Below are 27,066 nucleotides of genomic sequence, written 5' to 3'. Positions count from 1 at the left end.
GGCCCGGTCAGGATCTCGCACCGGCCGCCCGCCCCTGCCCCGCTTGTCCTCCTGGGAGCTGTCGGGGCGGGAGAAGCCCAGGGACCGCGCCTCCCGCCCACCTCACCCCGTCACACATCCACGCATCTCCCCGGCAGGTAGACTGAGGCAAGGAAGCAGAAGCCACTGGCCGCAGGATGCACAGCAGAGCGGGAGTCCCGGAATCCAGGGGGGCTGAAAGGGGGCCGAGGCGGTTGACAGCCCAGGAGGCAGGGGGGCGTGTCCCACCGTGCCCTTGGCCCTGGCCGGCTCAACTGGACTCCCGGGGGCTTGGCCAGGAGAGGCCCCCCGACCCCTGCAGGCAGAGAGACTGGGGCTAGGCATGGGGGCAGGGAGAGCGGGGCCTTTGCCCAGGCAGGGCCTCAGGAGGGACGGGCCTCAGGCCGTGTCCATGGGCGCCTCAGAGATCAGGGAGAAGGTGCCCTCAGAGCCAGGTGTCCCCCGTGGCCGCATGACACTGGCCCTAGCGACACCATCACCATGTGCAGCGCCGGAGGGGACACCGGGAGGCAGCCTTCGGCCATTGGAGAGGGCCCGCCCTCCCGCGCCAGCCCCAGGCTGCAGGGGGTACTCAGCGGCCCCTCGGCCCGGTGTCCTGCTCACAGGAATAAATGAGGCGGCGTTAGCCGAGACCGCGCCTGGGGCCCGGCTCTCTGGAAGCTGCTGCCCACGGCCCCCTGAACACGGTGGCAGGACCCGCCCCTGCCCCTCCGCCCCGGCTCCAGGCTGCCAACCCTCCAACAAGCCGGCTCTGTCCAGGGCTGGGTCGGTCAGGCGGCTGAAGGGCTCCTTCCTGCCAGAGAGTGGCTCCATCAAAGGGAAGGCCTCGCTATGGCTGGCGTCCCAGCCCTCTAGGGCCAGCATCGGGGGGCACACCCTGGGGCCGCCCTTCCTGTCGCAGGGAGTGGCAGCAGGACTGGCAGTCCTGGCCCTGCGGGAAGGGGTGGGTGTCCCCAGAGTGCCCTGGGGTGCCCCCCGCTCCCAGGGAACAGCCCACGCATGATGCTCGGCTGCAGGAGCTGCTCCCAGGCCCATCCCCGCCCAGGAGCTGCGTCCAGCCTGACCTGGACCTCAGAGCCGGTCCTGGGGCTAGGTTGACTCCAGGCCAGGGTGGGCCCAGGCCTTGCTCCCTGGTTCTGGAGCAGGAGCCGGGCCCTAATGTGATGGCACCCCCTCCCCCGGTGCTCTGCCCGGCCCCCGTGGGTGCTGTGGCCACCTCTGCCCCTACCTGGACTCCTTGTGGAAGGGATGGATGCCGTCGCCATCCATGCACCCAGAGGCTGCGCCTCCTGTGGCCGCTCACAGCATCCTGAGGAGAGGGGGCCGGGGCCTCGGGGATGCCGACCTCTGCTGCTGATCACGGAGCCTGGGGCAGGCGCTCACAGGCTTGATGAGAGAGCAGAGGTTGGTCGCGTGGGGACCAGTCACCAGCTGGGAGTTACTCCTCAACTTCACTGGCAAGTGGGAGGCGCACAGCTAATAAAGAAGGGTGAGGTTCATCAGAAATGGGGTTTCAGGTCATTAAATGCACTTTCAGTCTCGTGTCAGCCAATGGCAAGTCTTCCTTTCCTTTCCAGTGGGACCCCTGGGTGTGCTTCCTGGCTCAGCCATACTCAGTCTCACGTGGTGTCAGCTGGCGCCATGACTCCACGGCACCAGACCCTTGGGACAAGCCAGCAGCACCCACGGGGCAGCCGGGCCAGCACAGGTGCTGCAAAGGGAGGGCCAGAGCTTGCCCCTCGGCTAGGGCAGCGTCGCTGGGCCCAGGGGAGTCCTGGGGTGATGTGCAACCTGTCCCGTTTGCTGTGGCCCACGACCCCGACCAGCATGATCCTGGACAGCCAGTCTCCCCAGCAGACTGGCCTTCAGCCCAGGCAGACAGACAGACCCAGGGAGTTGGGCTGAGCTGTGCCAACACTGAAGCAGGAAGCAACAACGAGAGGAGAGATAAACCAACAAGGCGAAAGCGGACTCAGAAAAGCCACTACGCTGGATAAACTGGAGATACGCAGCTATTTAAGAAAGGGAAGTCACAGATTATCATCAGACACGAAAGAGGGGACATTACTACAGGCCCAACAGACACCAAGGCCAGTCAGGGCACAGGGCCATCAGCTTTGTGCCCGCAAACGCAGGCACCCCCATGAAATAAACAAAGTCCCTGCAGTGGAGAAACTGCCCGAGCTGTCAGGCAGGAATGGTCCTGCACTTACTGTGGACATTGAGGGCTGCACTGGAGAATTCTACCAAACACCAACCCCACACAGGTCCCACGTGATTTTGAGTGGGATTATCCTCATCCCCCGAGGACCTGGCACCAAAACCAGACAAAAACGATAAAGGAGAAGAAAGACCCAGACCACACCCTTGGGGACAGACACAAAGACCCTTAAGGACAATCACTTGACCCCACCAACTTATAAAAAGATGGCACACCAGGTCTATCCTCAACATGCCACGTTGGTCCAAGAGTTGTTTTATTTTTAAGATGTATTTATTTATGCATACAAGAGCTGGGGTACAGGCCAGAGGTGCGGGGGTGAGAGGATTCACCAGACAGAGGAGGAAAACAGGCAGATCCACTGAGACACACTGCTGAGGGGAGCAGCGGGGAGACAGGAGAGGTCTGCTGCGCCATGTGGGTAGCTCCCTGGCCGGCCGGGGCTTGAACTCGTGTTGTAGTGGCTGCGACCGCTTCACAGCGCTGTGTTTAACCCCTTGCGCCACCAGGAAGGCCCTCCAAGAGTTTTTTAAATTAAACAATATACCACGTTAGCAGGATAAGAGGTGAGGAACCCTTTGCTCTCAATAAATGCAGGCAATGTACCTGGCAAAAGACGCCTGCTTATTAAAGCTCCCTGAGAATCCAGACGGAAACTCTCAACCTAAGGGAGGGCGTCCTCATGCCCGCCACCCAGGCCCTCCCGCTGGCCATATCCAAACGCGAGGCGGAGGCTTGCTTTCTGAGGGCAGGCACACAGCCCCCCAGCCTCCAGCTCCCCTGAGCTTTGACACATACTGAAGGCTTAAGAAGCACACAGAGGTGAGACGAGAGCTAAGGGCATCTAGGCCAGAGAGTAGAACTGCAGTCACCGCCCTGGGACTGCACTGAGAGCCTCCGCAGAGTGGGGGGCTGGGGGCTGCAGGAGCCCAGGGAACACAGCGGCAGGGGTTGCGGGGTGGCGGGCCAGGACCTCTGGAAACACACCCCCCCTTAAAAGCAGTGAAATTCCTGGCAGAGTTATCAAATTTGATTTTCCAGAGCTCTGGAGGTGAGCCGGTGTGTCTCGCAGGCCCCGCCTGGGGGTGCGAGGGGCTGGAGAGCTGCCCGAGGGTGGCTTCGGGACGGGCAGGAGGGGTGGGGACCCGTCGGGAGAGGGGTGCGCTCCGCGGGGCCTGTCTCTGCTGCTGGGAGCCGAGCCCAGGCCGCCTGCCCGGGGCGCCCGGAGGAGGGTGGGGACCCCTCACACAGTCTGTGCCAAGTCCCCAAGGCCCCTCCCGCACCCCAGAGAGTGAGGGACCCCGGGTGCCCCAGGGCCCCCCAGCGCACCATGTGTAGGGGAGTTTGAGCACGTGGGGTACGAAAGGGGAGGTGCCGTGGCGCAGTCACCCCCCATCACCCCCATCCCTGCGGCGCCCGGGCAGGGGTCGCACCCCGGGACCCGGGAGGGGCTCGGCTCCCCCACACCCGGGCGGGGAGGGCGGCGCGGGCGCTCGCAGCTGGGGTCCCCTCGGCCCCTTCGCGCGCCCGGCCATCGGCGGGGCCGCAGCGCCCCCCGGCGGCCGCGCATTGGGGCGCGGGGGGCGGGTATAAGGGCCGGGCCGGGCCGCCCCGCCCTGCGCGCCGCCCGCAGCCCCAGACGGTCCGGTCCGCGGTCAGGTAAGCGCCGCCGCTGTCGGGGTGCGGGCGGCGGAGCGCGGGGCCTCGGGGACCGTGCCGCGGGGGTGCCGCCCGGCTCCATCCCCAGGGCCCGGGAGGGGCGGTGGGGCGCCGGGGCGCCCCCTTCACGGCCGCGGGCAGAGCTCTGGGGGCCCCTCTTCTGGCGGGTGCTGGACCCCGCCGCGCGCGCTCTCCGGGACAGAGCCCCACCCCGGCCCTCGCTGTCACCCCGGGCCCAGACGACCGAGGGCTGGGGGAGCAGCCAGACCGGGGCGGGTCCGCGGTGGGCGAGGGGCCCGGGGAGCCCGACCGGCTGGGCGGGCTGGGCGGCTCGGGCTCCAGGGGCGCATGGGGGGTGCTGCTCCCCGAAGAAGGAGCGGCCTGGGCGCTCCCGCCGCGCAGGCGGCGCCCCCCGCCCTTCCCCCAGCCCCCGGCCGACAGGACTCGGGGCTGAGTCACCCGCTTGGAAAGAGGCGCGAGGTCTGGGGGGGCCGCGGCGGGGGCTCCTGGGACGCCAGCGGCTCCCACACCCTGGGGCTGCCCGGCCAGCGCCTCGAGGCGAAGGATCTGGGAGGCGCGGCTGGCGGGTCTGGTCAGCGAACCCCAAAAAGGCTTTGCAGGGCCTGGGCCTGGGCCCGAGGCGGGCGCCGGCCGGGGAGGCTGAAGCTGCCCCCCTCAGCCTGCCCCCCACCGCCTGGCCCCTGAGCCTGCCCCTGAGCCTGCCCCCTGAGCCTGCCCCCCCCAGCCTGCCCCCCCCAGCCTGCCCCCCAGCCTGCCCCCCAGCCCCCCAGCCTGCCCCCCCAAGCCTGGCACCCTTCGGCAGAGGAGTGGGCGCTGCCGGCGACGTGACCCTGGGGCGGGAGGGGCCCCGCAGTCCAGACTCGGAGGCCGGTCAGGCCGGGGCCCAGCCAGTGCCCCTCCCCGCGGCGGGGGCGCCCGGCAGAAGGAGGCGCGGGCCGGGGTGCTGGACCCTCCTCGCGGCTGTGCCCCGGCCCCGCCTCCAGACCACCGCCCCCCCCCCGCCCCCCGCAGAGTCCGAACCCCAAGCCCTTTGCTCCTCCCCTCGAGCCTGGCCGCGCTCCTTGGTGCAAAGAGGGGCGTCTGCTGGGGAGCCCCTGCCGCAGCGGGCGGGGCGGGCGGGTGAGCAGTTCCTGGCGCCTCCGCCCGGGACCCCAGGCCCGTCGAGGGGGCCCGACCCGCGTCCGCGTCCCGGGGGAGGCGGCGCCTGCGGCCGGCCTGGCTCCGCCCCCAGCCTGGACCCCGCGCGCCGCCCCGACCGGCCTCCCGGGGCTCCCCGGCCCTCGCAGGCGCCCCCGCCGTGCGTGCGCACCCCTCCGCGCAGCCGGGGCTCCTCCCCGGGCGCCCTCGGTGGGCCGCGCCCTCGGGCTCGGGCCTTTCATCTTGGAAACTGAGATCCCGCTGCCCCGCGCTCCGCGGCCGCGCCCGCCTCGAGCCGCCCGGTGGCCGCGGTGCCAGCCGCGCTTGCCCTTTCACGGCCAAGTAATATTCCGGGGGCGCGCGACCCCGTGCGCCTCCCCGCCGCGCCGCCTGCGCCCGTCGCTGCTGGCGGGGCCGCCGTGACCCCAGCCCCAGGGCGCCCGCGGCCCCGCGCCCCCCGGGTTCCCGGCCGGCCGGGGTGGAGGCGCGTCACGCGCGCCCCGGCTCCGTCTCCGGAGGAGCCCGCGGCCCGCAGCAGCCCCGCCGCCCCGCCGCGCCCGCCTCTGCCGTGTCCAGACACCCCCGTGTCCCGGGGCTCAGAGCTGCTGCCTGCGGGGCGGAGGTGGCCCCTCCCGTGGCCTGGGCCGCTCCCCGTCGTGTCCAGGCCTCCTCAGGGCCAGGTGCGCCGCTCACCCACCTCTGCAGTGACGTCCAGCCAAGCCTTTGTCTGTGGTTGTTTGTTTTTTAATTTAATTTATATATTTTTTTACATTTTTCATTTTTGCACAGTGTGTGCGTGTTCATCTTGGCAGAGTCCCCGTGCAATTCCCACCCCCCTCGTTTTAACCCTAATCCCCCCCGCAGTGTGTCTGTAGTTGCTTGCTGGTTTTGATCTTTACTTTATTATAATTAGTCTTTTCCCTGGTCCCTTATTTAGGTTTTCTAGATTCCTGCTATGAGTGAGAGCATCCGGGATTTTTCTTTTTCTTTCTGGCTTATTTCGCTGAGCATGATCCCTTCCAGCGCCATCCATGTTGCTGCAAATGGCATGTGTTTATCTTTTTTGAATGCTGAGTAATATTCCATGGTGTATATGGACCACATCTTCTTGATCCAGTCATCTATTTTTGGGCATTTGGGTTGTTTCCAGAGCTTAGCTATTGTCAACAGTGCTGCTATAAACATAGGGGTGCAGGTGCTCTTTGGAGTGGATGTTTCTGTGTCCTTTGGGTAAATACCTAGGCGTGGAATTGCTGGATCCTATGGAAGCTCTAGGTTTAGTAGGTCCAGAAATCTCCACACAGCTCTCCACAGGGGCTGGACCAGTTTGCACTCCCACCGGCAGTGCAGGAGAGTTCCTTTTTCTCCACACCCTCGCCAACATTCGTTGTTGCTAGTTTGTTTGATGTGTGCCATTCTCACTGGTGTGAGGTGGTATCTCAATGAGGTTTTAATTTGCATTTCCCTGATGATCAGGGATGTTGAACATTTTTTCATATGTCTGTTGGCCATTTGCTTTTCCTCTTTGGAGAAATGTCTTTTAAGTTCTTCTGCCCATTTCTTGCTTATTTTGGATTGTTTATTTTGTTTTTGTTGGATTGTTTATTTTTTATTTTGTTTATTTTGTTTTTGTTGCGCCGTGTGAGTTCTTTGTATGTCTTTGTGATCAGTCCCCTATCAGTTGACTGGAGTGCAAAGATTTTTACCCACGCAGTGGGGCATCTCTCTGTTTTGGTTAATGTCTCTTTTGCTGTGCAGAAGCTTTTCAGTTTGATGTAATCCCAGGGGCTTATCTTTTCCTTGACTTTCTTTGCTTTCGGTGATGAGTCTTTAAAGATGTTCTTGCGATTTTAACGTATTGTCTTGTAGTGTTTTACCTTTATTTTCTTCTATATATCTTATGGTTTCAGGTCTTATGTCCAGTTCTTTTACCCATTTTGAGTTGATTTTTGTGCATGGTGAAAGGTAGTAATTACTTATTTAATAAATCTATAAATCATTTTGGGTAGTGTTGACATATTAATATTAAATGTTCCCATACATGGTCATGATATGTCTTTCCATTTATTTATGTCTTTTAAAATTTCTCTCAGAATTTTAATAGCTCTCAGTAAATAAGTTACCTCCTTGGTAAAGGTAATTCCTAATTATTTTATTCTTTGTGATGTTAATGCAAAGGGAAGTATTTTTTATTTTCCCTTTTGGATTGTCCCTGATATGTGTGTAGATTGTTGATGATTTGTGCATCACTGACTTTTGGGTGTTGACTTTGAGCCCTGCTATTTTGTTGAATTTGTTTATTTTTAAAGTTTCTTTTTGTTGAATCTTTAATTTTCCACATGTAAGATCATATTATCTATGAACAGAGAGAATTTTACTTCTTTCCAATATCTATATATTGACTTTTTCCTGCCTGATTATTCCTTTTTAGGACTATGGTGAACAGAAGTGGCAAAATTGAACATCTTTGCCTTGGCTTATACCTTAAAAGAAAATGTTCTCGTCTCTCACTATTATGATGGTTACTGTAGGGTGTTCATATTTGGCTTATATCACATTGGGGTAGTTTCTCTCTATTACTAGTTTTTTAGTGTGTTTATCATGAAAGAGGGTTGAATTTTATCAAAAGGCTTTTCGGCATCAGTTGAGATGATCATGTGGGTTTTCCCTTATTCTATTTATGTGATAGTAAGGTTGATGGATTTTCATGTGTTGAACCACCTTTGTATTCCAGAAAATTAATCCTGCTTGTTTAATCCTTTTAATATTATGTTTGCTGATGTTATGTTAAGGATTTTTGCATCAATATTTGCAAGGAATAGTGGCCTGTGGTTTTCTTTTTCCGTAGTCTCTTTGTCTGGCTTTGGTGTCAGGTATCAGCTGACCTCACAGAGTGAGGTAGGAGGTTTTCTCTACTATTTTTTTTTTTTTTTTTTAAGTTTGAGAAGTAGGGTGTTAGTTATATAAATGTTTGGTAGAATTCACCAGTGAAGTGATAATGTGCGGGGGTTTACTTTTTCAAGTGATGGGGGAGGGAGGGAATACCACACAACCTAGGAATCCCAGGACATTTTAATTACCGATTCAGTCTTATTACTAGTTATAGATTTATTCGCAATTTCTATTTCTTCATAGTTTGGCCTTGGTAAGTTTGTAATTTTAGAAACTTATCCATTTCATCTAAGTTCTCTGACTTGTTTGCATATAATTGTTCATAGAACCCTATTATAATCCTTTTCATTTCTGTAGAAAAGTAGTGATAGCCCCACTTTCATTTCTGATTGCAGCAGTTTAGATCTTGTTTCTTTTTCTCTTAGTCCCCCTAGCTAAATGCTTCTTGGGATTTGCTGATCTTTTCAAAGACCTAGCTTTTGGTTTCATTGTTTTTCTATTCTCTGTTTAACTCGGCTCTGTTTTTTATTATTTCCTTCCTCTGCTGGTTTTAGGTTTAGTTTGTTCTTCTTATTCTAGTTCCTTAACTTGTAAAGTTAGTTAGTTTGTTGGTTTTAAATCTTTCTTGTTTGCTTCCGCTATATATTTCCACCGCTTTCACTATGCCCGTAAGTTTTGGTAGTTTGTACTTTCATTTTCATTAATCTCTGAGTATTTTCTAATTTCCCTTCTTTCATCAATTGGTTGTTTAAAAGTGAGTTGTTTAATTCCCACAGTTTTGTGACTTTTCCAGTTGTCCTGTTACTGTTGAGGATCACGGTGTGACTGGAATAACAGTAGGACTGTCTGCGATACTGATACCTTCTAAAATCATGACTCATTGAATGGTATTTTCTTGTAAAATCTACCGAGATTGACATTTCCCTCCAGAACCGCAAGTTTCTCCTTCGCTGGCTGAAGAAACTTCCAGGGAATCTAAAGGACTGTCACCTTTACCCCAATTTGCTCTTCTCCTTCTGTGAGTCAGACATTGAATAGGAGGCATTCCAAAGCAACTTCATATATGGGGAAATTAGAGCCACAGAACATTCCCAGGAGAAGGGACAGGCTTGGAAAAGACCTGGGACAACCCAAGTTTATCTCAAGCTCACCCTTGGCACAGAGACAGCCTCCAGCAACCAAAAACACAAAAACAAATCACAGAAAACCATGTGGAGGAAATAATCAGATTTCCATAGCACCCTAGCATTAGATTCAGTGCCCGTTTTTCAAAAACAACAAAAATATAGCAAGACTTATATAAAGGAACGAGAAAGTATATGCTATTCAATGGAAAAAATATAAACCAATACAAACTGTCACTGAGAAAGACCTGACGATTAATTTACTAGACAAATGCTTTAAAACAATCATCTTAAGTTACTTAACTCAAGGAAGGCCTGGCGAAAGTCGATCAAACTATGTATGAACAAAATATCAACAGAGCTAGAAAGCCTAAATGGCTTCCAAAAAGATGAACTTAATGAAACTGAAAAGTACAATAATAAAACTCATTAAAGGGGTTCAAAGGCAGACTTGAGCAGAAAGAAGAGATAATTAGCAAAGTCAACACCAGGACAATGAAGGGCCTTTGAGATACGTCAAGCAGAGCACGTTCCTGTTACAGGACTTCCAGAAGGAGCAGAGAGAGAAAGGGGAAAAGGAAATATTTGAAGAAATAATGTTCAAAACATCCCAAATTTGATGAATGACATGAATATAAACATCCAAGAAGTTCAGTGAACGCCAAGGGGGATGAACGCAGAGACTCACACCAAAACACATTCTAACCAGACAATCAAAAGGCAGAATTTCACTTTTTTTTTTAAAGATTTATTTATTTATTTATACAAGCACTGGGTACAGTCAGAAGCGCGGGAGGGTGAGAGAATTCACCAGAGCCAGAGCGGGGAGCAGAGCAGGCAGAAGGACCGAAGGACACTGCTGAGGGGAGCAGCAGGCGGCAGGAGAGGTCTGCGCGCCATGGGGGACCCTCCTCCGGTGGCCGGGGAGCAGCCGGGGATCGAACCGGTGCTACAGAGGCCGCGGGCAGCTTTGCAACCCAGCGCTCAACCACTGCGCCACCGGGGAAGCCCTGAAAGAACAGAGTTTTTGTATATTATTGAAGAAAGTGTCATTTCAAATTAGTGTTATAACTTTAGGATGTCAGATGTAATCCCCAGGGCAACCACAAAGGAAATAAAGAATACACAAAAAGAAACAAGAGATACAAATGTTTTGCTACAAAAATCAGCCAAACACAGAAGACAGTAATGCAGGAATTAAGGAACAAAAAACCACAAAGTATGTAGAAAACAGAGCAAAATGACACGTTAGTGCTTCCTTATCAGGAATCACTTTAAATGTAAATGGATTAAACGCTCCAGTCAAAAGGCAAGTTGACAGAACACATTAAAACCAAACAAAACAGGGGCCTCCCCTCGTGGCGCAGCGGTTGAGCGCTGGGCTGCGAGGCTGCCCACAGCCTCTGCAGCGCTGGTTCGATCCCCAGCCGCCCAGCCGCCCAGCCGCCCGGCGAGGGTCCCACAAACAAACAAAACAAAAGCCATGACCCAACTGTACACCATCTATGTGAGATCCACTTTAGATCCAGACATACAAATGGGTTGAAAGTGAAGTTATCCCATGCGAGTACTAACCACACGAGTGCAAGGGCTACTATGGCCCCCAATTTACCAGGGGCCTGACGTTTGTACGCGGGTATCTGCACATTTGTACAAAGTGAAATTGTCCAGGTTCTTAAAAGGTATATGACCCCTACTTTAGTTTTTATGTAAAATAGAATATTAGTTGTTGATTTGAAATTTATATCCTTTATAATGTTGATCCTACTTGTAAATGTCTTAGGAAGTTTTTTCTTACTGCCTTTTTCACTCAGAAATGGGTGTTGGGGCTCTGTTAGAGCAGTTACATGGTTTTCTCTGTTTATATTAATAGGGGGCCTAGTCTTGTGGTTTTCTTTTTTTTTTTAAAGATTTATTTATTTATTTTTATACAAGAACTGGGGTACAAGCCAGATGCGCAGGAGGGTGAGAGGATTCACCAGAGACAGAGCGGGGAGCAGAACAGGCAGACTGACGAAATACACTGCTGAGGGGAGCAGCGGGCGGCAGGAGGGGTCTGCTGTGCCATGTGGGTAGCTCCCTGGCTGGCCAGGGATCCAACTCATGCTGTGGTGGCTGCGGACAGCTTCATAGATTGCGTTTTAACCAATTGTGCTTTTTTTTTTTAAAGATTTATTTATTTATACAAGAGCTGGGGTATGGGCCAGATGTGTGGAGGGTGAGAGGATTCACCAGAGCCAGAGCGGGGGGCAGAGCAGGCAGAAGGACCGAAGGACACTGCTGAGGGGAGCAGTGGGCGGCAGGAGAGGTCTGCGCGCCATGTGGGACCCTCGCCGGCTGGCCGGGATCGAACCAGCGCTGCAGAGGCTGCGGACAGCTTCACAGCGAGGCGCTCCACTGCCTGCACCACCAGGGGAGGCCCTGGGCCCTAGTCTTGTGTCAATGTGTTTTTAACTAACTTCATCTCAGTTCCGGTATGAGTCCCTTAATACGCTACTGGATTTTATTTTTGAATATGTTAGGATTGTTGCACCTATACTCAAAAGTAGATCTTTCTGTGAGTTTCTTTTAGGGTTATCTTTTATCAGCTCTAGACTCAGGATACACATGTTTAAGAACGAGTGGAAAGGCAGCTTACCTCTGTACGTGGGGACACGCGTTCCATGGCAGCAAGCGGTGCTGTGGGAACTCCCCGCCAGGCTGCGGCCAGGCCTGGGGAAGGCGGTTCTGTTTCCCCAGGGCAGCCCCGCCGGCTCTTCTCCTCTAAGCACCCCTCCCGGGCGCCCACAATGAGGGCAGGGAGCTGCCTTGAGGTGCTCTCAAAACAACCAACAGCAAAATTTCAGTATCGCTGCATTTCCTCATTCCTGAACATGTATATTTCTGTATTTGCGTTTTATCTTGTTCCGTTCTTGGTGACACTTGCTGACACTTCTTTATCTTGTTGGGCTTTTCGAACAACCGACTCTTAGACACACATGAGTATTTTCATACTGGGTTGGTTTAATCTGTCATTTCTCTCTCTCTCTTGCTTTCCTGAGATTAATTTCTTGGCCCTCGTTTCCTCGACGGCACGCCCACCGTCCGCTGATTTTTATTTAATGACTTAAAGCATTTACTAACCCGGGCGACGCCCTGTCCCCCGAGTCCAGCCTTGGCCAGTCGCACTGTCTCCCGCGGGTGGCCGTCGCCCACCGCCTCCGGGGCGGGTTCCCAGGACGGGGCTTTTAACCTCCAGGTGCTGGGGTTCTCGCCCCCCGGGTCTTCTTAGCCGCTGATTGGGCTCCGGCTCAGGACGCGCGGTCTGTGCACTCGCCAGTTTTTAATCATCAAGTTTTGGGGCGCTTCCTCTTGGAGAGAGTTTTGTGACACTTTCCGAGGCCGCATCTCGGGCGCGCGGGGTGCAAACAGGGTGGGGCGCGTCGTCCGCCTCCTCGGCCTCGGCGCGTGGGCGAAACGCCATCTGGCGTCACCCAAAAGTCACCCAAACGTCACCCAAGCGTCACCCAAACGGGCTCCGTCTGCTGACCAGTTCCGGAACGTGCATCCGGAGGTTTCAGCGGTTCGCGGCCTCGTCGCAGCGGAGCCCCCCCACCACCCGGTGCTCCCGGCTCTCGCCTGCGTCCCGCTCACGCGGCCTCGCGCCTCCGCGCTCGGGGCGCGCCCCGGAGAGCAGCGCCCCGGAGAGCAGCGCCCCGAGAGCAGCGCCCCGGACGCCCCCGCGGCCCGCCCGGCGCAGACGCGGGTCCCCCCTGCGCGCGGCGGAGGGGGGCGCAGACTGGGCAGCGCGCGCCTCTCTCGGGGTGCCCCGCGGCTCTGCGGTGGGGCTGCGCGCCGCCCGGAACACCCGACGACAGCGCCCCCCTTCCCTGCACCGCACCGGCCGCCCCCGCCCCCACCCCCCGCGGACCCGGGAACGGAGGCGCCGCGCGGGCAGCCTGGTCCGCGCGGAGACGCGCCCCACACCCCGGGAGCCCCCGCAGCCGTCTCGGAGCCCCGGGAAGCGAGAGCCGAGCCCGGCGGCCCCTCCCGGCCGGCTGCGCTCCGGCCCCCCTCGCCCCCGGCGCTCCGGGCCCCGCGCGGCCAGCGGTTGGGGGACGCAGCGGCGCGCCCGGCCCCAAGCGGGGTGCCGTGAGCGCCCCCCAGCCCGCCCGGCTGCAGGCGCCGCCCGGGCCGGAGCGCGGCCCCCGCACCGCGTCCCCGCGGGTCCGCGAGCTCCTCTCACGCGCTGCCCCGCAGGACGCCGGGCGCCGCCGACATGCTGCCCCGCGGCCCCCGCGCGCTGCTGCTCTGCGCGCTGCTGGGCGTCCTCCAGGCCCAGCAGCAGGAGCTCGTCTCGCCCGGCCCCGCCGACAGAGGCAGCAGCTGCCCAGGTACCGCGCGGGGCGCGGGGGGCGGGGCGCGGGGCGCGGGGCGCGCGGGGCTGTGGCGGCGCGGGGTGGGGCGCGGGGGGGGGGCGGGGCGCCCCGGGGGCAGCTCGCAGGCCGCTTCGCGCGCCCAGCCCCGCCCGCCGCCCCCGCAGAGAAGGCGGACTGCCGCGTGAACGTGTACTTCGTGCTGGACACGTCGGAGAGCGTGGCCATGCAGTCGCCATCGACAGCGCGCTCTACCACATGCGCGAGTTCGCGCGGCAGCTCGTGAGCCAGCTGCAGGACGAGCTGTACCGCGGGCAGGTGGCGCTGAGCTGGCGCCAGGGCGGCCTGCACTTCTCCGACCGCGTGCGCGTCTTCAGCGAGCCCGACAGCGACCGCGCGACCTTCCTCAACCGCCTGGACACCATCGACTCGTTCCGCCGCGGCACCTTCACGGACTGCGCGCTGGCCAACATGACGGCGAGGTGCGGCGCCACCCCAGCCCCGCCGCCGCGCGCTTCGCCGTGGTCATCACCGACGGCCACGTCACCGGCAGCCCGTGCGGCGGCGTCAAGCTGCAGGCCGAGCGCGCGCGCGAGGAGGGGCTGCGCCTGTTCGCCGTGGCGCCCAACCAGCACCTGCGCGAGCAGGGCCTGCGCGACATCGCCAGCGCCCCGCACGAGCTCTACCGCGCCGCCTACGCCGTGATGCGGCCCGACTCCCCCGCCATCGACCAGGACACCATCAACCGCATCATCAAGGTCATGGTGAGCCGCCCCCGGAGAGGCCCTCGGGCGGCGCGCGCCGGCCCTTCCCCGCCGAGGGGCGCCGCCCGCCGGGCTGACCGGCCTCCCTCCTCCCGCCCGCAGAAACACGAGGCCTACGCAGAGGTGAGCGCGCCGCGCGTCGTGCCGGGCCGGAGGTGGCGCTGGGCCCCGCAGCGGGTCGGCCGGACCCTCGGCTCAGCGCCGCCGGCGCCTGACCTGGGACCCAGGCTCTCCAGGCCCCGCGGGGCCGGCCTTGGGGCACCCAGGGCGCCTGCCAGGCGTCGGGCTGAGGGCCATCCTCCAGGCTGGCGAGCTCCGTCCACCGCGCACCGGGGCGGAGCCCTGCCCAGCCAGGCCAGGAGGACAGGCGGGTGGCCCGCCCGGAGTCTGACCCCGGGCCTCCGCTCCGAGCGGCCTCCCCCGTGACCCAGCCCCAGCTCCCACCCAGCCTGGCTTCCCCCTCGCCTCCTCCCAGCAGCTGCCCACAGCACACGCGGTCCACCCGGGGACACTGCCCATGCAGCTGGGCCTCCGGCCCGCCTGAGCACCGTCCCCTGCAGCCGGGGGTCCCACAAGTCTGCGCCTCCCTCCAGCCGCGCTGCCTGGGCCTGACCGTCTCTGCCCCTCCCTCCCTGGGTGCCCGAGGGCAGGGCTTCCCCAGCCTGACACGGGCCCACCCCCACCCTCTTGTTGCAGTGCTACAAGGTGAGCTGCCTGGAGCTCCCCGGGCCGGCCGGCCCCAAGGGCTACCGCGGACAGAAGGTAAGAAGCCCCGGGGCCACCACCCTTGGCCCAGGGGGGGCTCCCCACTTCTGACCCCAAGGAACTGAAGCTGTTTCCACCGACTCCCTTTTAACTGGAGAAAACCGTGAGGAACACGCTTCACGGCCAGGACTAGCCACGAGGTGCTCCGGTCACCTCTGCGAGCTGTCCCCAAGCAGCCCAGCTGCCCATGCTCGCTCCGCCTCGTCTGAGCCCGGGGGGGTGGGACAGAACAGGGACCCGGGTGGGCGTCCCGCAGAGGGCAGCGGAGGGAGGAGCTTCCAGATGCGACACCGAAGTGACGCTGCAGAGTCACGGCGAACAGCTCCGTCCTCCCAGCGGGATCAGAGGGCCGGCCTGGCCAGCAGGGACCAGACAGCTGGCGCCGGGCCCTCCTGCCCCCACCCCAGGCCGGGCACAGCAAGCGCCGCCCTCTCCGCCCGGGACGAACGTCCACAGGGACAGCTTTGGCTACACAGGCAGGGCGGGGACACCGGGCCTCACCGGGGCGGTCAGTACTGCCGTGGCGAATGGGGCTGCTGCGGACCGGACGCTGACCCTGCTCGGTGGCAGGCGTCCAGGGGCCTGGCCCTCTTTGCGCTGCAGTTAGTGTCAGCAGGCAGGGCCCACTCCCGCACGCCTGGACCCATTCCCGGAGGCGGCCTGCAGTGTCCCCCTGGGCCAGGGTCGCCTGCCCTCGGGTGGTAATGAGGGACATCATGCCCAGGCCCGTGCCAGGCGGGAGCAGCTGCAGAGGGCTGGCCTGGCCAGGACCAGAGGGGCCCAAGTCTGGGGCAGCTGACTGGACTGGGACAGCCCCCTGCTGACCAGGAACTGCTGTCCCCCCACCTCAGTTTACCCCTTTTGCTGTCACCTGCTTTTAGGGTGCCAAGGGCAACATGGGTGAGCCCGGAGAGCCAGGACAGAAGGGACGACAGGTGAGTGTCCTCCTCGCTGCCCACCAGCCCAGCTCCCCAGAGCTGGGGCGACATCCACGGCCTCTGCTCTTCTCCACAGGGAGACCCCGGCATCGAAGGCCCCATCGGATTCCCGGGACCCAAGGCAAGTCACCACGCCCACCCCCGCCGCCCCGGCTGGCCATGGGACAGGCCAGGGCTGCCCACCCCGTGCCCTGCCAGAGCACCTCCCCGCCCCCCAGGCCCCCCCAGACCCTCTTTCTGCCCCCCTCCCTGCCTGCCCGCCTCAGTGGCCTCGCTCTGCCCCTGACCTGCTCTGCCCCTTCGCCCGCAGGGTGTTCCTGGCTTCAAAGGAGAGAAGGTGAGCGCCCCGCCGAGCGGCCAGCCCCGCAGAGCGGCCCGGCTCCTCCTGGGGGCGCAGGAGTGGGCTTGGGGCCGCGTGGTCTGCAGCTCGGGCTTTTCGGCCTCCTGCTGGGTGGAGGCGGCCGTGGCCCTGCCGCTCACCCGCCTCGCTTTGCATCCACGCAGGGGGAGTTTGGAGCCGACGGGAGGAAGGTAAGCGGGCGGGAGGGCACTCGGGCGGGCACCCAGCCCCCGGCCCCTCGGGCACGGCCCCCGGGGCTGACGGCCTCTGCCATCTTCTCAGGGCGCGTCCGGCTGGCCGGCAAGAACGGGACCGATGGACAGAAGGTGGGGGCTGCCAGCGTCTCTGGTATCCGCGGCGCCAGCCCCTCGGGGCTCGGCACTGGCACTGCCCACAGCCCGTGGTCGCAGGACTAGAGGGCCGCGCGCCTCTGCCCCCGCCCCGGCCGGGGAGCGCCCAGCCCCGCCCGCAGCCGCGGTCTGTGGGGCGCACACAGCTGGCACACCACGCGAGCGGGGGCTCTGGGCGCTCCCGCGCGGGCACCCTCGGAGACGCTGCCGGGACAGCCCGGCCCTGGCAGCCCCGGTGGCCGTCGCGTGCCGGGCAGCGCAGAGGCAGCGGGGACTGGCCGCCCACCCCCGTGCACCTGCCGCCCCCCTCTCCTCCAGGGCAAGCTGGGCCGCATCGGACCTCCCGGCTGCAAGGGCGACCCCGGGAGCAGGGTAAGCAGGGCCCGGCCGGGGCGGGGCGGGGCGGGGGCCCTGCTGTGAGCCAGCTGCCCACCGCCTGCCCGGCCCGGGGTCACGTGACCAAGTAGCCTCTGAGCCAGGTGGGAGGCCAGGCAGCTGGGTCCCGCCCTGCCCCATGGGCGCAGCCACCAGGCCCTGGGGGGAGGGGAGGGACTGGGGGGGGTGGGGGGCTGGTGCTGAGTCTGGGGGCGCAAGGCTGGAGGCGCCTCTGGGGCCAGATATCGGCGCTGGTCAGCACCCCCGCCAGCACCCTGGGCTCGCGGGGAAACCAAGTGCGGCCTGGGCAGGAGCCCCGGGCGGGCCCTCACCCCCTCTCTCGCAGGGCCCCGATGGCTACGCAGGGGAAGCCGGCAGTCCTGGCGAGCGGGGAGAACAAGGCACCAAGGTAGGCGGCCCGCCGAGGGCCTGTCCCTGTAAACGGGCAGTCGGAGGGGGTCACGGGGTGCCTGCTGGGGGGTGCCCTGCCCGGGGACTGCAGGTGCACACCCGGGACCCACCAGCTCACGCCCGACTCATGGCCAGCCCTGGTGCCCTCCTGCCCCAGCCCCTGGCCGCCCGCACGCTGGCGAGATGGGCAGTTGGTGCCCAGCCGCCAGCACCCACACCCTGTGCTCAGGGGCCCAGCCCTCAGGGTCCTGCCCCCTGACATCCTCTAAACTTCCAGGGGGACCCTGGCCGCCCAGGACGCAGAGGCCCCCCGGAGACAGCGGGGCCAAAGGCAGCAAGGCAAGTGCCCCTCCGACCGGCCTGCTGCACCCGCAGCCAGAGGCCCCCTCGCCCCCCCCGGGATCCCCACTCTCCCAGCTCAGTCTCTGGGTCCCACCCGTCGGGTCAGGAGGGACGGAGGCCGCCCGGGGCCAGTGCCGCTGCTTGGGGCCCGGCCTCCCCGCTGAACCCGTCCTCCGCAGGGCTACCAAGGCAACAACGGCTCCCCCGGCAGTCCCGGCGTGAAGGGGGCCAAGGGCGGGCCCGGGCCCCGAGGACCCAGAGGCGAGCCTGTGAGTCCTGCCCCAGCCCGGCCCTGCTCCGCCCCCCAGCACCAGGCCCCCCCTGGTGCGCACCCCCTGCCCCAGCCGCCCCGGGACAGGAGGAGGGGCCGCGTCCGCCAGCCCGGCCAGGGGCATCCCTTGGCCCGCAAGCGCCCACCCTGCACCGCTGGGTCCCGCCCCCGAGGGCCCAGCCCGGCAGCTCCCGGCCTGACCCGGGGACAAGCCCACCCCAGCCCTGCTGACCCCTGGGGCCCACCCTGGGGCCCAGCCGGCCCCCACCTCATCCCTGCCGGAGCCCGCCCAGAGCAGGGTCCAGGCTGACGACCCCTGGAGGCCCCGGGCTCCAAACAGAGTCCTCTGGGGATGCAACGTGGGGTGCCCACCCTCACTCCCTTCTCTGCAGGGGCGCCGAGGAGACCCTGGAACCAAGGGTGGTCCCGGCAGCGATGGCCCCAAGGGAGAGAAGGTGAGTGTCCGCAGGCGGACGAGCCCGGGTGCCCTCTCGGCGGGGGGAGGGGGGGGTCCCTGCTGGGCCTGCAGGAGCAGGGGCGGGACCCCGGCCCACGCTCCGGGCCGGCGGGACTCTGGCCATGCTGCGGGGGGCAGCGCTGCCACACAAGGGCCTCCCCCAAGGAGTAGGTGACCCTCCGTTCCCTCCCCCAGCCCTCGTCCCCACTGAGACCCTCTCTTCTCACAGGGGGACCCTGGCCCCGAGGGGCCCCGGGGTCTGGCCGGAGAGATCGGCAACAAAGGCGCCAAGGTCAGCCGCATGGAGGGCAGAGGGTGGGGGGCGCAGAGGCACCCACACCCCAGGGCCTCCGCACACGGCAGCCCCAGCCCCACCCCCGGGCTCGGCGGTCAGCAGCGGGGCCCTGTCCCCTCTCTCCCCAGGGAGACCGCGGCCTGCCTGGACCCAGAGGCCCCCCAGGCGCCCCGGGAGAACCCGGCAAGCAGGTCAGCCGCGGCTCAGCCGGGCCCGCCCTCCCACCCCACCGTCCACTCGGCACCCTCCACCCTGCAGGGCCGCAGGCCCCGGCCTTGGGCAGCGGCGTCCTGGGCGCACGTGACCCTGGCGCCCACCCTCAGGCTGCCCTGGGCAGGACGGAAGTGGGGGGCAGGCAGGGCCGGGAGCCAGGAGGGACACCTGAGAGAGGGGGCCGCCGCGACCCCCGGCCTGGTCCCAGTGGGCAGCAGCGGAGGGGCCCGGAACCGCCTGTGCCCACCCTCTCCCCACCCCTGCCCTTAGGGATCTCGGGGAGACCCCGGTGACGCCGGTCCCCGCGGTGACTCCGGACCGCCAGGCCCCAAGGTACTCCCCGCGGGCCTGGGCAGCTTGCTCAAGGCTTGGGGCTCTGGGGCGGAGGGCGCAGCCGGCCCCCCACGCCCTGACCCCTCTGCCCCCTCCCCTGAACCGCCCCCCAGGGAGACCCCGGCAGGCCGGGATTCAGCTACCCAGGACCGCGCGGAGAGCCCGTGAGCGCGGGGGGCTGGGGCGGGCCCCAGTGCGGGAGGGGGCGGGGGATGGGGCAGGGGAGGGGGGGGGGGGGGAGGGGGGGCGGGAGAGGGGGCCGGGGAGAGGGGGGCGGGGAATGGGGGGCGGGGAGGGGGCGGGGCCCCCACCTGCGTCCCGGGAGGCCGTCACCCCGCCCGCCCGGGACAGTCAGCGCGCCTGCTCCGCAGGGGGAGAAGGGAGAGCCCGGCCCGCGAGGCCCCGAGGTGCGTAGCCGGTGGACCCTGCCCCGAGGGGCGCGCCCCGTGAGCAGGGCACCGCGGGGGGGGGGGACCCGCGACCCTGCCAGCCCGCCCCGGCCCACGGGCGGCCCCGCCGCTGACCCGCGTCTGTGCTGTCCAGGGCGGCAGAGGCGACTTCGGGGTGAAGGGACAGCCCGGGAGGAAAGGCACCAAGGGCGAGCCTGTGAGTCCGCCCCGCGCCCCGCGCCGCGCCCCGCACCCCGCACCCCATGGCCACCCCGCGCCCCGCGCCCCATGGCCACCCCGCACCCCCCCCGCCCCGCACCCCACGCCCCGCACCCCATGGCCACCCCGCGCCCCGCGCCCCATGGCCACCCCGCACCCCCCCCACCCCGCACCCCACGCCCCGCACCCCATGGCCACCCCGTGCCCCCCCCGCCCCGCACCCCACGTCCCGCACCCCATGGCCACCCCGCGCCCCATGGCCACCCCGCGCCCCGCGCCCCCCCCCCCCGCACCCCACGCCCCGCACCCCATGGCCACCCCGCGCCCCGCACCCCCCAGCCCCGCCCTCCGCCCCGCCCTCCGCCCCGCCCCGCCCCGCCCCTTGCCGGCCGCAGGGCCCCGCCCGCTGCTGGACCCCCGCTCCTTCCTTCTCAGGGAGACCCCGGCTCCCCCGGGGAGCCCGGCCCGCGCGGACCAAGAGGAGCTCCGGGACCTGAGGTGCGCCGGGGCCGGCGCCCCCTCCCCGCGCGTTGCCCGCCCCCAGCCCCCCCTCCCCCCCCGCGCCCCACCCCGCGCCCCGCCCCGGCGGGAGGCCCGCAGGGCCCGAGACCCCCGGCCGCGCGCTCACCGCCCCCCCCCCCGCCCGCAGGGACAGCCCGGGCCCCCCGGAGACCCCGGCCTCACGGTAGGCGCCCCGGGGCCCGGGCCGGGGCGGGCGGGGCGGGCGGGGCCGGGGCGGAGGGTCCGGCGGGCGGGCGGGCGGGCTCGGGCTGGCCTGGGCGCGGGGTCGGCCTCGGGGACCGGCCGGGCGGGCCGGAGGCCGAGGCGCTGACGCCGCCGCTGACGCCGCCCAGGAGTGCGACGTCATGACCTACGTGCGGGAGACGTGCGGCTGCTGCGGTGAGCGCGGGCGGGCCCCGGGGTGCGCGGGCGGGCCCCGGGGTGCGCGGGTGGGTCCCCTGGGGGGCGCGGGCGGGCCCCGGGGTGCGCGGGCGGGGCCCGGGGTGCGCGGGCGGGTCCCCCGGGGTGCGCGGGTGGATCCCCTGGGGTGCGCGGGCGGGCCCCGGGGTGCGCGGGTGGGTCCCCGGGGTGCGCGGGCGGGCCCCGGGGTGCGCGGGCGGGTCCCCTGGGGTGCGCGGGCGGGGCCCCGGGCGCGGGCGGGGCCCCGGGGTGCGCGGGTGGGTCCCCCGGGGTGCGCGGGCGGGCCCCGGGGTGCGTGGGCGGGTCCCCTGGGGTGCGCGGGTGGGTCCCCTGGGGTGCGCGGGCGGGCCCCGGGGTGCGCGGGTGGGTCCCCTGGGGGGCGCGGGCGGGCCCCGGGGTGCGCGGGCGGGTCCCCTGGGGTGCGCGGGCGGGCCCCGGGGTGCGCGGGCGGGTCCCCTGGGGTGCGCGGGCGGGCCCCGGGGTGCGCGGGTGGGTCCCCTGGGGTGCGCGGGCGGGCCCCGGGGTGCGCGGGTGGGTCCCCTGGGGTGCGCGGGCGGGCCCCGGGGTGCGCGGGTGGGTCCCCTGGGGTGCGCGGGCGGGCCCCGGGGTGCGCGGGCGGGCCCCGGGGTGCGCGGGTGGGCCCCGGGGGGGCGCGGGCGGGTCCCCTGGGGGGCGCGGGCGGGGCCCCGGGGTGCGCGGGCTCGGGCCCCCGCGAGCCGCCTCCTCCCGCGCAGACTGCGAGAAGCGCTGCGGCGCGCTGGACGTGGTGTTCGTCATCGACAGCTCGGAGAGCATCGGCTACACCAACTTCACGCTGGAGAAGAACTTCGTCATCAACGTGGTCAACAGGCTGGGCGCCATCGCCAAGGACCCCAAGTCGGAGACGGGTCCGCCGCGGGGGCGGGGCGGGGCGGGGCGGGGCGGGGCGGGGGGCGCCGCCCGCCGGCCGCGCTGACCAGCCCGCGCCCGCCCGCCCGCCCGCCCGCAGGGACCCGCGTGGGCGTCGTGCAGTACAGCCACGAGGGCACCTTCGAGGCCATCCAGCTGGACGACGAGCGCGTGGACTCGCTGGCCAGCTTCAAGGAGGCCGTCAAGAACCTCGAGTGGATCGCGGGGGGCACCTGGACGCCCTCGGCCCTCAAGTTCGCCTACAACCAGCTCATCAAGGACAGCCGGCGCCAGAAGACGCGCGTGTTCGCCGTGGTCATCACGGACGGCCGCCACGACCCGCGCGACGACGACCTGCACCTGCAGGCGCTGTGCGCGCCCGACGTGACGGTCACGGCCATCGGCATCGGCGACATGTTCCACGAGGGGCACGAGAGCGAGAGCCTGACGTCCATCGCCTGCCACAAGCCGCAGCACGTGCGCAGCATGACGCTCTTCTCCGACCTGGTGGCCGAGAAGTTCATCGACGACATGGAGGACGTGCTGTGCCCGGGTGCGGGCGGGGCGGGGCGGGGCCTGGCGGAGGGGCGGGGCCTGGCGGAGGGGCGGGGCCGGGCGGCGGGCGGGGCGGAGGGGGCGGGGCCGGGCGGAGGGGCGGGGCCGGGCGGCGGGCGGGGCGGAGGGGGCGGGGCCGGGCGGAGGGGCGGGGCGGGGCAGGGTAGAGATTGACGGCTGCCCGGCGCCCTCCCTTCCAGACCCGCAGATCGTGTGCCCGGACCTCCCGTGCCAAACAGGTAAGCCTGGCGCCAGAGGCGCACCCCGCCGGGGCGAGGGGGGCCCGCGGGGACCCAGGGCTTATGGCCGCGGCGGCCTCCCTCCAGCGAGAAGCCCCCGGCGCTAGCACGTCCAAGAGCGGCTGGGGCGCGGCCCTTCTACCATCCCCACCTGGACCCGGGCCGGGACCTCTGGAACCCGGGATCCAGCAAACAAGTGGCCAGGGGGGTCAGCGTGGACAGGGGCCACTTGACGCTGGCTTCCACCCCCAACCCCGAGCTGGCTGGGGTTCCCAGTCTCCTCGGGCAGATGCCAGCTTGCCCTGGGAGCCCAGGGGCCCGAGGAGGGGCCCGAGGAGGCCGGCCCCCAGGGCCTGAGCAGGCCAGGAGGAGCAGGACCCCGGGGCCCCGCAGCTGGGCACCGGCCCCGTCAGAGCGAGCAGCCTCAGCCCAGACGCGCAGGTGGCTCCAGCGGGCACAGATAGGAGCCCCCGCCCAGCTACACAGTCAGCATTCCGGGGTCTGTGTGCAGCACCCCAGGGCCCACTGGGAGGACATGGCAGTGCCAGGGCCCGGGGGCAAACGCTGCATGGACTTGGCAGCAACCCCCAGGCGTACGCAGACTTCCAGGGACGCACTCGCGGCCCAAGGCCGCATTAGGGCCCTAGGCGAGCAGTGGGTATTCCCAGGAGGTGTGAGGTCAGCTGCCTACCCAGGACCAGCCGGGGACAGCGGGCTCTGGTGCCCAGTGCCACTGGAAACCCACAGCGCTGGCCCCCAGCCCAAGCCCAGTGTCCAGATGGTGACCCAGCCCTCCCAGGGACATGGCAGCGCCCAGTGGACCTTGGCTGCCCAGTCACGGTCCTTGAAACGCCACACTCACCTCGGCCCCTGGAGAGCAGAGTGCCCCAGTCGGTGCCAGTGGCCTCCCACCCTGACCAGGCGCAGCGCTTCTCGGGGGAGCTCAGCCGGGCCCACCCCCAGCTGCCTGGGTCTTCATGGGAGTGGGCTGGGGGCCGGCCTCCCTCCTGGAGGGCCCTCGCCTCTCATCTGTGGCAGGCTGCCCCGCCCACTATTTCCATGGAGAGCCGGCCTCCAGCCCCCGTGCCTCCGTGGGGTCGTCCCCAGAGCAGGGGCCCAGCTGCTAGTGCCACACGCGGCTCTGCGGCCACAGCAGGTCTGGGCTGTCCTTCCGTCCTTGTGACGCACTGGTGCTGGAGTGAGGGGCACGCTGGCCTCCCAGGGTCCAGCGGGAGCTGGCCTGGTGGTGGCCTGGCCGCCCCTGAGCCTCAAGACCACAGCCAGAGGGAGAGGCCCCCGAAAACCTCCGCTGCTGGCTCCCAAGGCCCTTAGCTCGGGCACCGCACGGACGGCGTGGCGCTGCCACACCTGCGCTTCCAGCCCCGGCCGAGCCTCCGCCCCTGCGCGGCTGGGCCCCGCGCCTCTGGAGGTCGCTGGGCCAGCGGGGTCCCTAAGGCCTTCTCTGGATGCCCCGCAGATGGCGCGCGGCCTGGCGAGCCCCCGGTCGCCTTCCTCCGCACGGAAGAGGGCCCGGACGCCTCCTTCCCCACGACCGTGCCCCTGGTCCAGCAGTTGCTAAACGCCACCGAGCTCACGCAGGACCCGGCCACCTACTCCAGGCTGGTGGCCTTGCTGGTCTACACCGCCGAGCGGGCCAAGTTTGCCACGGGCGGCGAGCGGCAGGACTGGACGGACCTGTTTGTTGACACCTTTAAGCTGGTGCACAGGGACATCGTGGGGGTGCCCGGGGCAGCGCTGGCCCTCTGCTGAAGCCACCGCCGGGGCTGCCCCTCTCCCCGCGCCACCCAGGCCTCTGCTCCGCCTGGGGGCCACGGTCAAGGCTCAAGCCCCAGGTGTCGCCCACAGGCGGGGAGGCCAGCGGGCATTCCTGCCTCCCTGCCGGTCTCTGCTCCTAGCCCCGGCCCCTCCCCTCCCGAGGACACTGGCCTTCAGGGTCGGGTGGACGCTCAGCAGCGTACTGCCCCCAGGTTGGGCGTTTGATCTCAGCCGCCAAGTCCTTTTGGCTTCATAGGGTCACTTCAGTCCCGGGTCCGGGATGCTGGCATCTGGGGGCAGGCGGCCACACTTCACCTAGCTGTGGGGGACGTCGGGGCGCCCATTAGCCACAAAAGCCACAGCAGCGGTGGGGGAAGGGCCCTCAGGAGCACTCACCGCCTCTAAATGACCCCCGAACTCCTGGCTTCACCTTTGACGGTTGCCAGGGTGAGCGCTGAAGCACTTTTGTCCTCCCCAAGCTGACGCGTGGAGGAACTCCCTGCACCCGTACCCCGGCGCAGGACTCGGAAGCTGCGGGCTGTGGATGGGGCGGTGGGGCCGGTGGGGCCGCGAGCCAGCGCCCATATAAGCTACAGTCGCGGATAAGCTCATTAAAGAGAGTTCTGCAGAGCCTGCCTGCCCGCCACGCTCCCGGGGCGTGTGGGGCCGTGCGCGGCCGTGCGCCTCGGGGTGCCCTATGAAAGGCGGGGCTCGGGCAGCCATCAGGCTGCACGGGGGGAAGGGCGGCGCCGGTGCAGGTCCAGAGCCTGGTTCCCCAGGGGACCCCGCGCCCCAGCCGGCTGGGGTGAGCAGAGCACGCGCCTGCCCACTCCAGGAGGGGCCTCGGCCTGCGGGGGCGATCCCAGGCACCCACCCCTGCGCAGCCGCCAGAGCTGGGGTTCACGCAAGGCTGCGGGCGAGGGCCAGCTGCTGTCCCGCCTCGTGGCCCTCAGCACACCGCGGCCCCGCGTGTGGCGGGTGTGGGTTTTCAGGCAGTGCCTGGCACCTGCCCTGCCCAGGCCTGGCCTCACCCCTGGCTGCAGCCTCGTGGCTTCTGTCCAGGCAGGTGACCACCCAGGGGTGGGGTCTCGTGGTAACAGCGGCTGCTGCAGGGGTGTGCCTGCTGCCCCCACTGCCCTCGGGGCCCTGCCAGCATGGCCCTCCTGGGGCCTGGCAGGAGGTGGTCTTCCTGTCATCTTGACATCACAGGTGGGGGGACAGCCCTGTGCCCCGGCATAGGGAGGGCCTCTGGGCCAGGTGAGGGCATGGGGAGGGACCCAGGGGGGCTTGGAGACGCTGCGGGCAGAGATGTGCCGGGGTTGGGAGCATTGCCTCTGGCTCCAGCCCTGGGGGAGCCCCGAAGGTGTCTCAGTGCGAGGCAGGCAGGAAGCTGCTAGTGGGGAGAGGGCTCGAAGCACAGCCCGGAGGCGGCCTGGGGTGATGGCCAGGGAGGGCCTTCACAGAGGGGTGGTGCCTGCGGGCATGGTATGGGGGCACCCTAGGGTGGGAGGGGCTGTGGCCCCAGCCACACCTTGGCTGTGACCTGGGGCGTGGCCCGGGGGCCAGGTGGGGCCGGGCCTGGGAGCGGCGGGAATCCCACGGGCGAGGCGGGGTGGGGCTCACCTGGCCCCGCCCCTTCCTGCAGAGCTGTCGGTCGCCCAGTGCACGCAGCGGCCAGTGGACATCGTGTTCCTGCTGGACGGCTCCGAGCGGCTGGGCGAGCAGAACTTCCTCAAGGCACGGCGCTTCGTGGAAGAGGTGTCCCGGGAGCTGACGCTGGCGCGCAGGGACGACGACCCGCTCAACGCGCGCGTGGCCCTGCTGCAGTTTGGGGGCCCGCTGGAGCAGCAGCTGGCCTTCCCGCTGACCTTCAACCTGACGGCCATCCAGGCGGCACTGGAGAACACGCGCTACCTCAACTCCTTCTCGCACGTGGGCGCGGGCATCGTGCACGCCATCAACCACGTGGTGCGCGGCCATCCGGCCGGGGCGCGCAGGCACGCGGAGCTGTCCTTCGTGTTCCTCACGGACGGCGTCACGGGCAACGACAGCCTGGAGGAGGCGGTGCACTCCATGCGCAAGGAGAACGTGGTGCCCACCGTGGTGGCCGTGGGCGGCGACGTGGACGCCGACGTGCTGGCCAAGATCAGCCTGGGCGACGCGACCGCCGTCTTCCGCGAGAAGGACTACGACAGCCTGGCGCAGCCCGGCTTCTTCGACAGGTTCATCCGCTGGATCTGCTAGCGCCGCGGCGTGCTGCCGCGGGGCCCTGTCTCCTCCAGGCGGCGGGACCCCAACCCGGCTCCCTGGCCGCCCAGCCCCCCACCTCCTCTCCCACCCGCAGCACTGCAGGCCCCGCACCCCGGCGCACCTCCCCGCGGTGCCCGCAGGAGCCGGCACCCCCGCCTCCCAGGCATGCTGGGGCGCCTCGGCCTCGCCAGCGGGGCTCGCACCGGGCAGACTCAGCTGTGCGCGCAGGCCCCGCGCGCCCGTCCCTAGACCCAATAAAGGCTTTGACCGCCTGCTTCTCCCAGCCTCCATGCCTTGGGGACCCCTCCCCGGGGAAGGGGCACCCGCGGGGCTAGGACCCTGCCCCGGTCCCGGGCGCCCGGCGGTGCGGGCAGCGCTGACAGTCCTGCCAGCGGCCCGGGCTGGAAACAAAGCCGCAGGACTAACAAACGCCCCTCCTGAGTCTGGCGCCTTCGCGATGTCTAGTGGGGGTGTTCCCAGCTGGGAGAGGGGCAGCTGCTTTCTCTGGTCCCCGCAGTGGCTGGGGG

The 27,066-nt window shown here is 66.1% G+C and overlaps 1 protein-coding gene across 1 annotated transcript; it reads left to right on the top strand.

Annotated features, from left to right (window-relative positions):
* The first annotated feature begins 3,894 nt into the window (after positions 1-3,894).
* COL6A2 (collagen type VI alpha 2 chain) lies at positions 3,895-26,814 on the top strand. The gene is given in 30 exon segments (XM_037524847.2): positions 3,895-3,919; positions 13,333-13,466; positions 13,616-13,684; positions 13,687-13,923; positions 13,926-14,212; positions 14,315-14,335; positions 14,909-14,974; positions 15,859-15,912; positions 15,992-16,036; positions 16,226-16,252; positions 16,420-16,445; positions 16,536-16,581; positions 16,924-16,977; positions 17,327-17,389; positions 17,669-17,734; positions 17,913-18,002; positions 18,397-18,459; positions 18,691-18,753; positions 18,885-18,947; positions 19,240-19,302; positions 19,416-19,466; positions 19,674-19,709; positions 19,846-19,908; positions 20,346-20,408; positions 20,560-20,595; positions 20,765-20,810; positions 21,566-21,718; positions 21,820-22,272; positions 22,475-22,513; positions 25,935-26,814. Coding segments are annotated over 29 exon segments (3,057 nt in total). The 5' UTR covers positions 3,895-3,919; positions 13,333-13,351; the 3' UTR covers positions 26,534-26,814.
* The last annotated feature ends 252 nt before the right edge of the window (positions 26,815-27,066 follow it).

The sequence above is a fragment of the Talpa occidentalis genome, unplaced genomic scaffold (assembly GCF_014898055.3).
Source record: "Talpa occidentalis isolate TD23 unplaced genomic scaffold, MPIMG_talOcc4v2.1 talOcc4.4, whole genome shotgun sequence".
In the NCBI taxonomy this organism is placed as follows: Eukaryota; Metazoa; Chordata; class Mammalia; order Eulipotyphla; family Talpidae; genus Talpa; species Talpa occidentalis.
The sequence above is the reverse complement of the archived record's forward strand: the minus strand, read 5'-3'. Positions and strand labels throughout refer to the sequence as shown.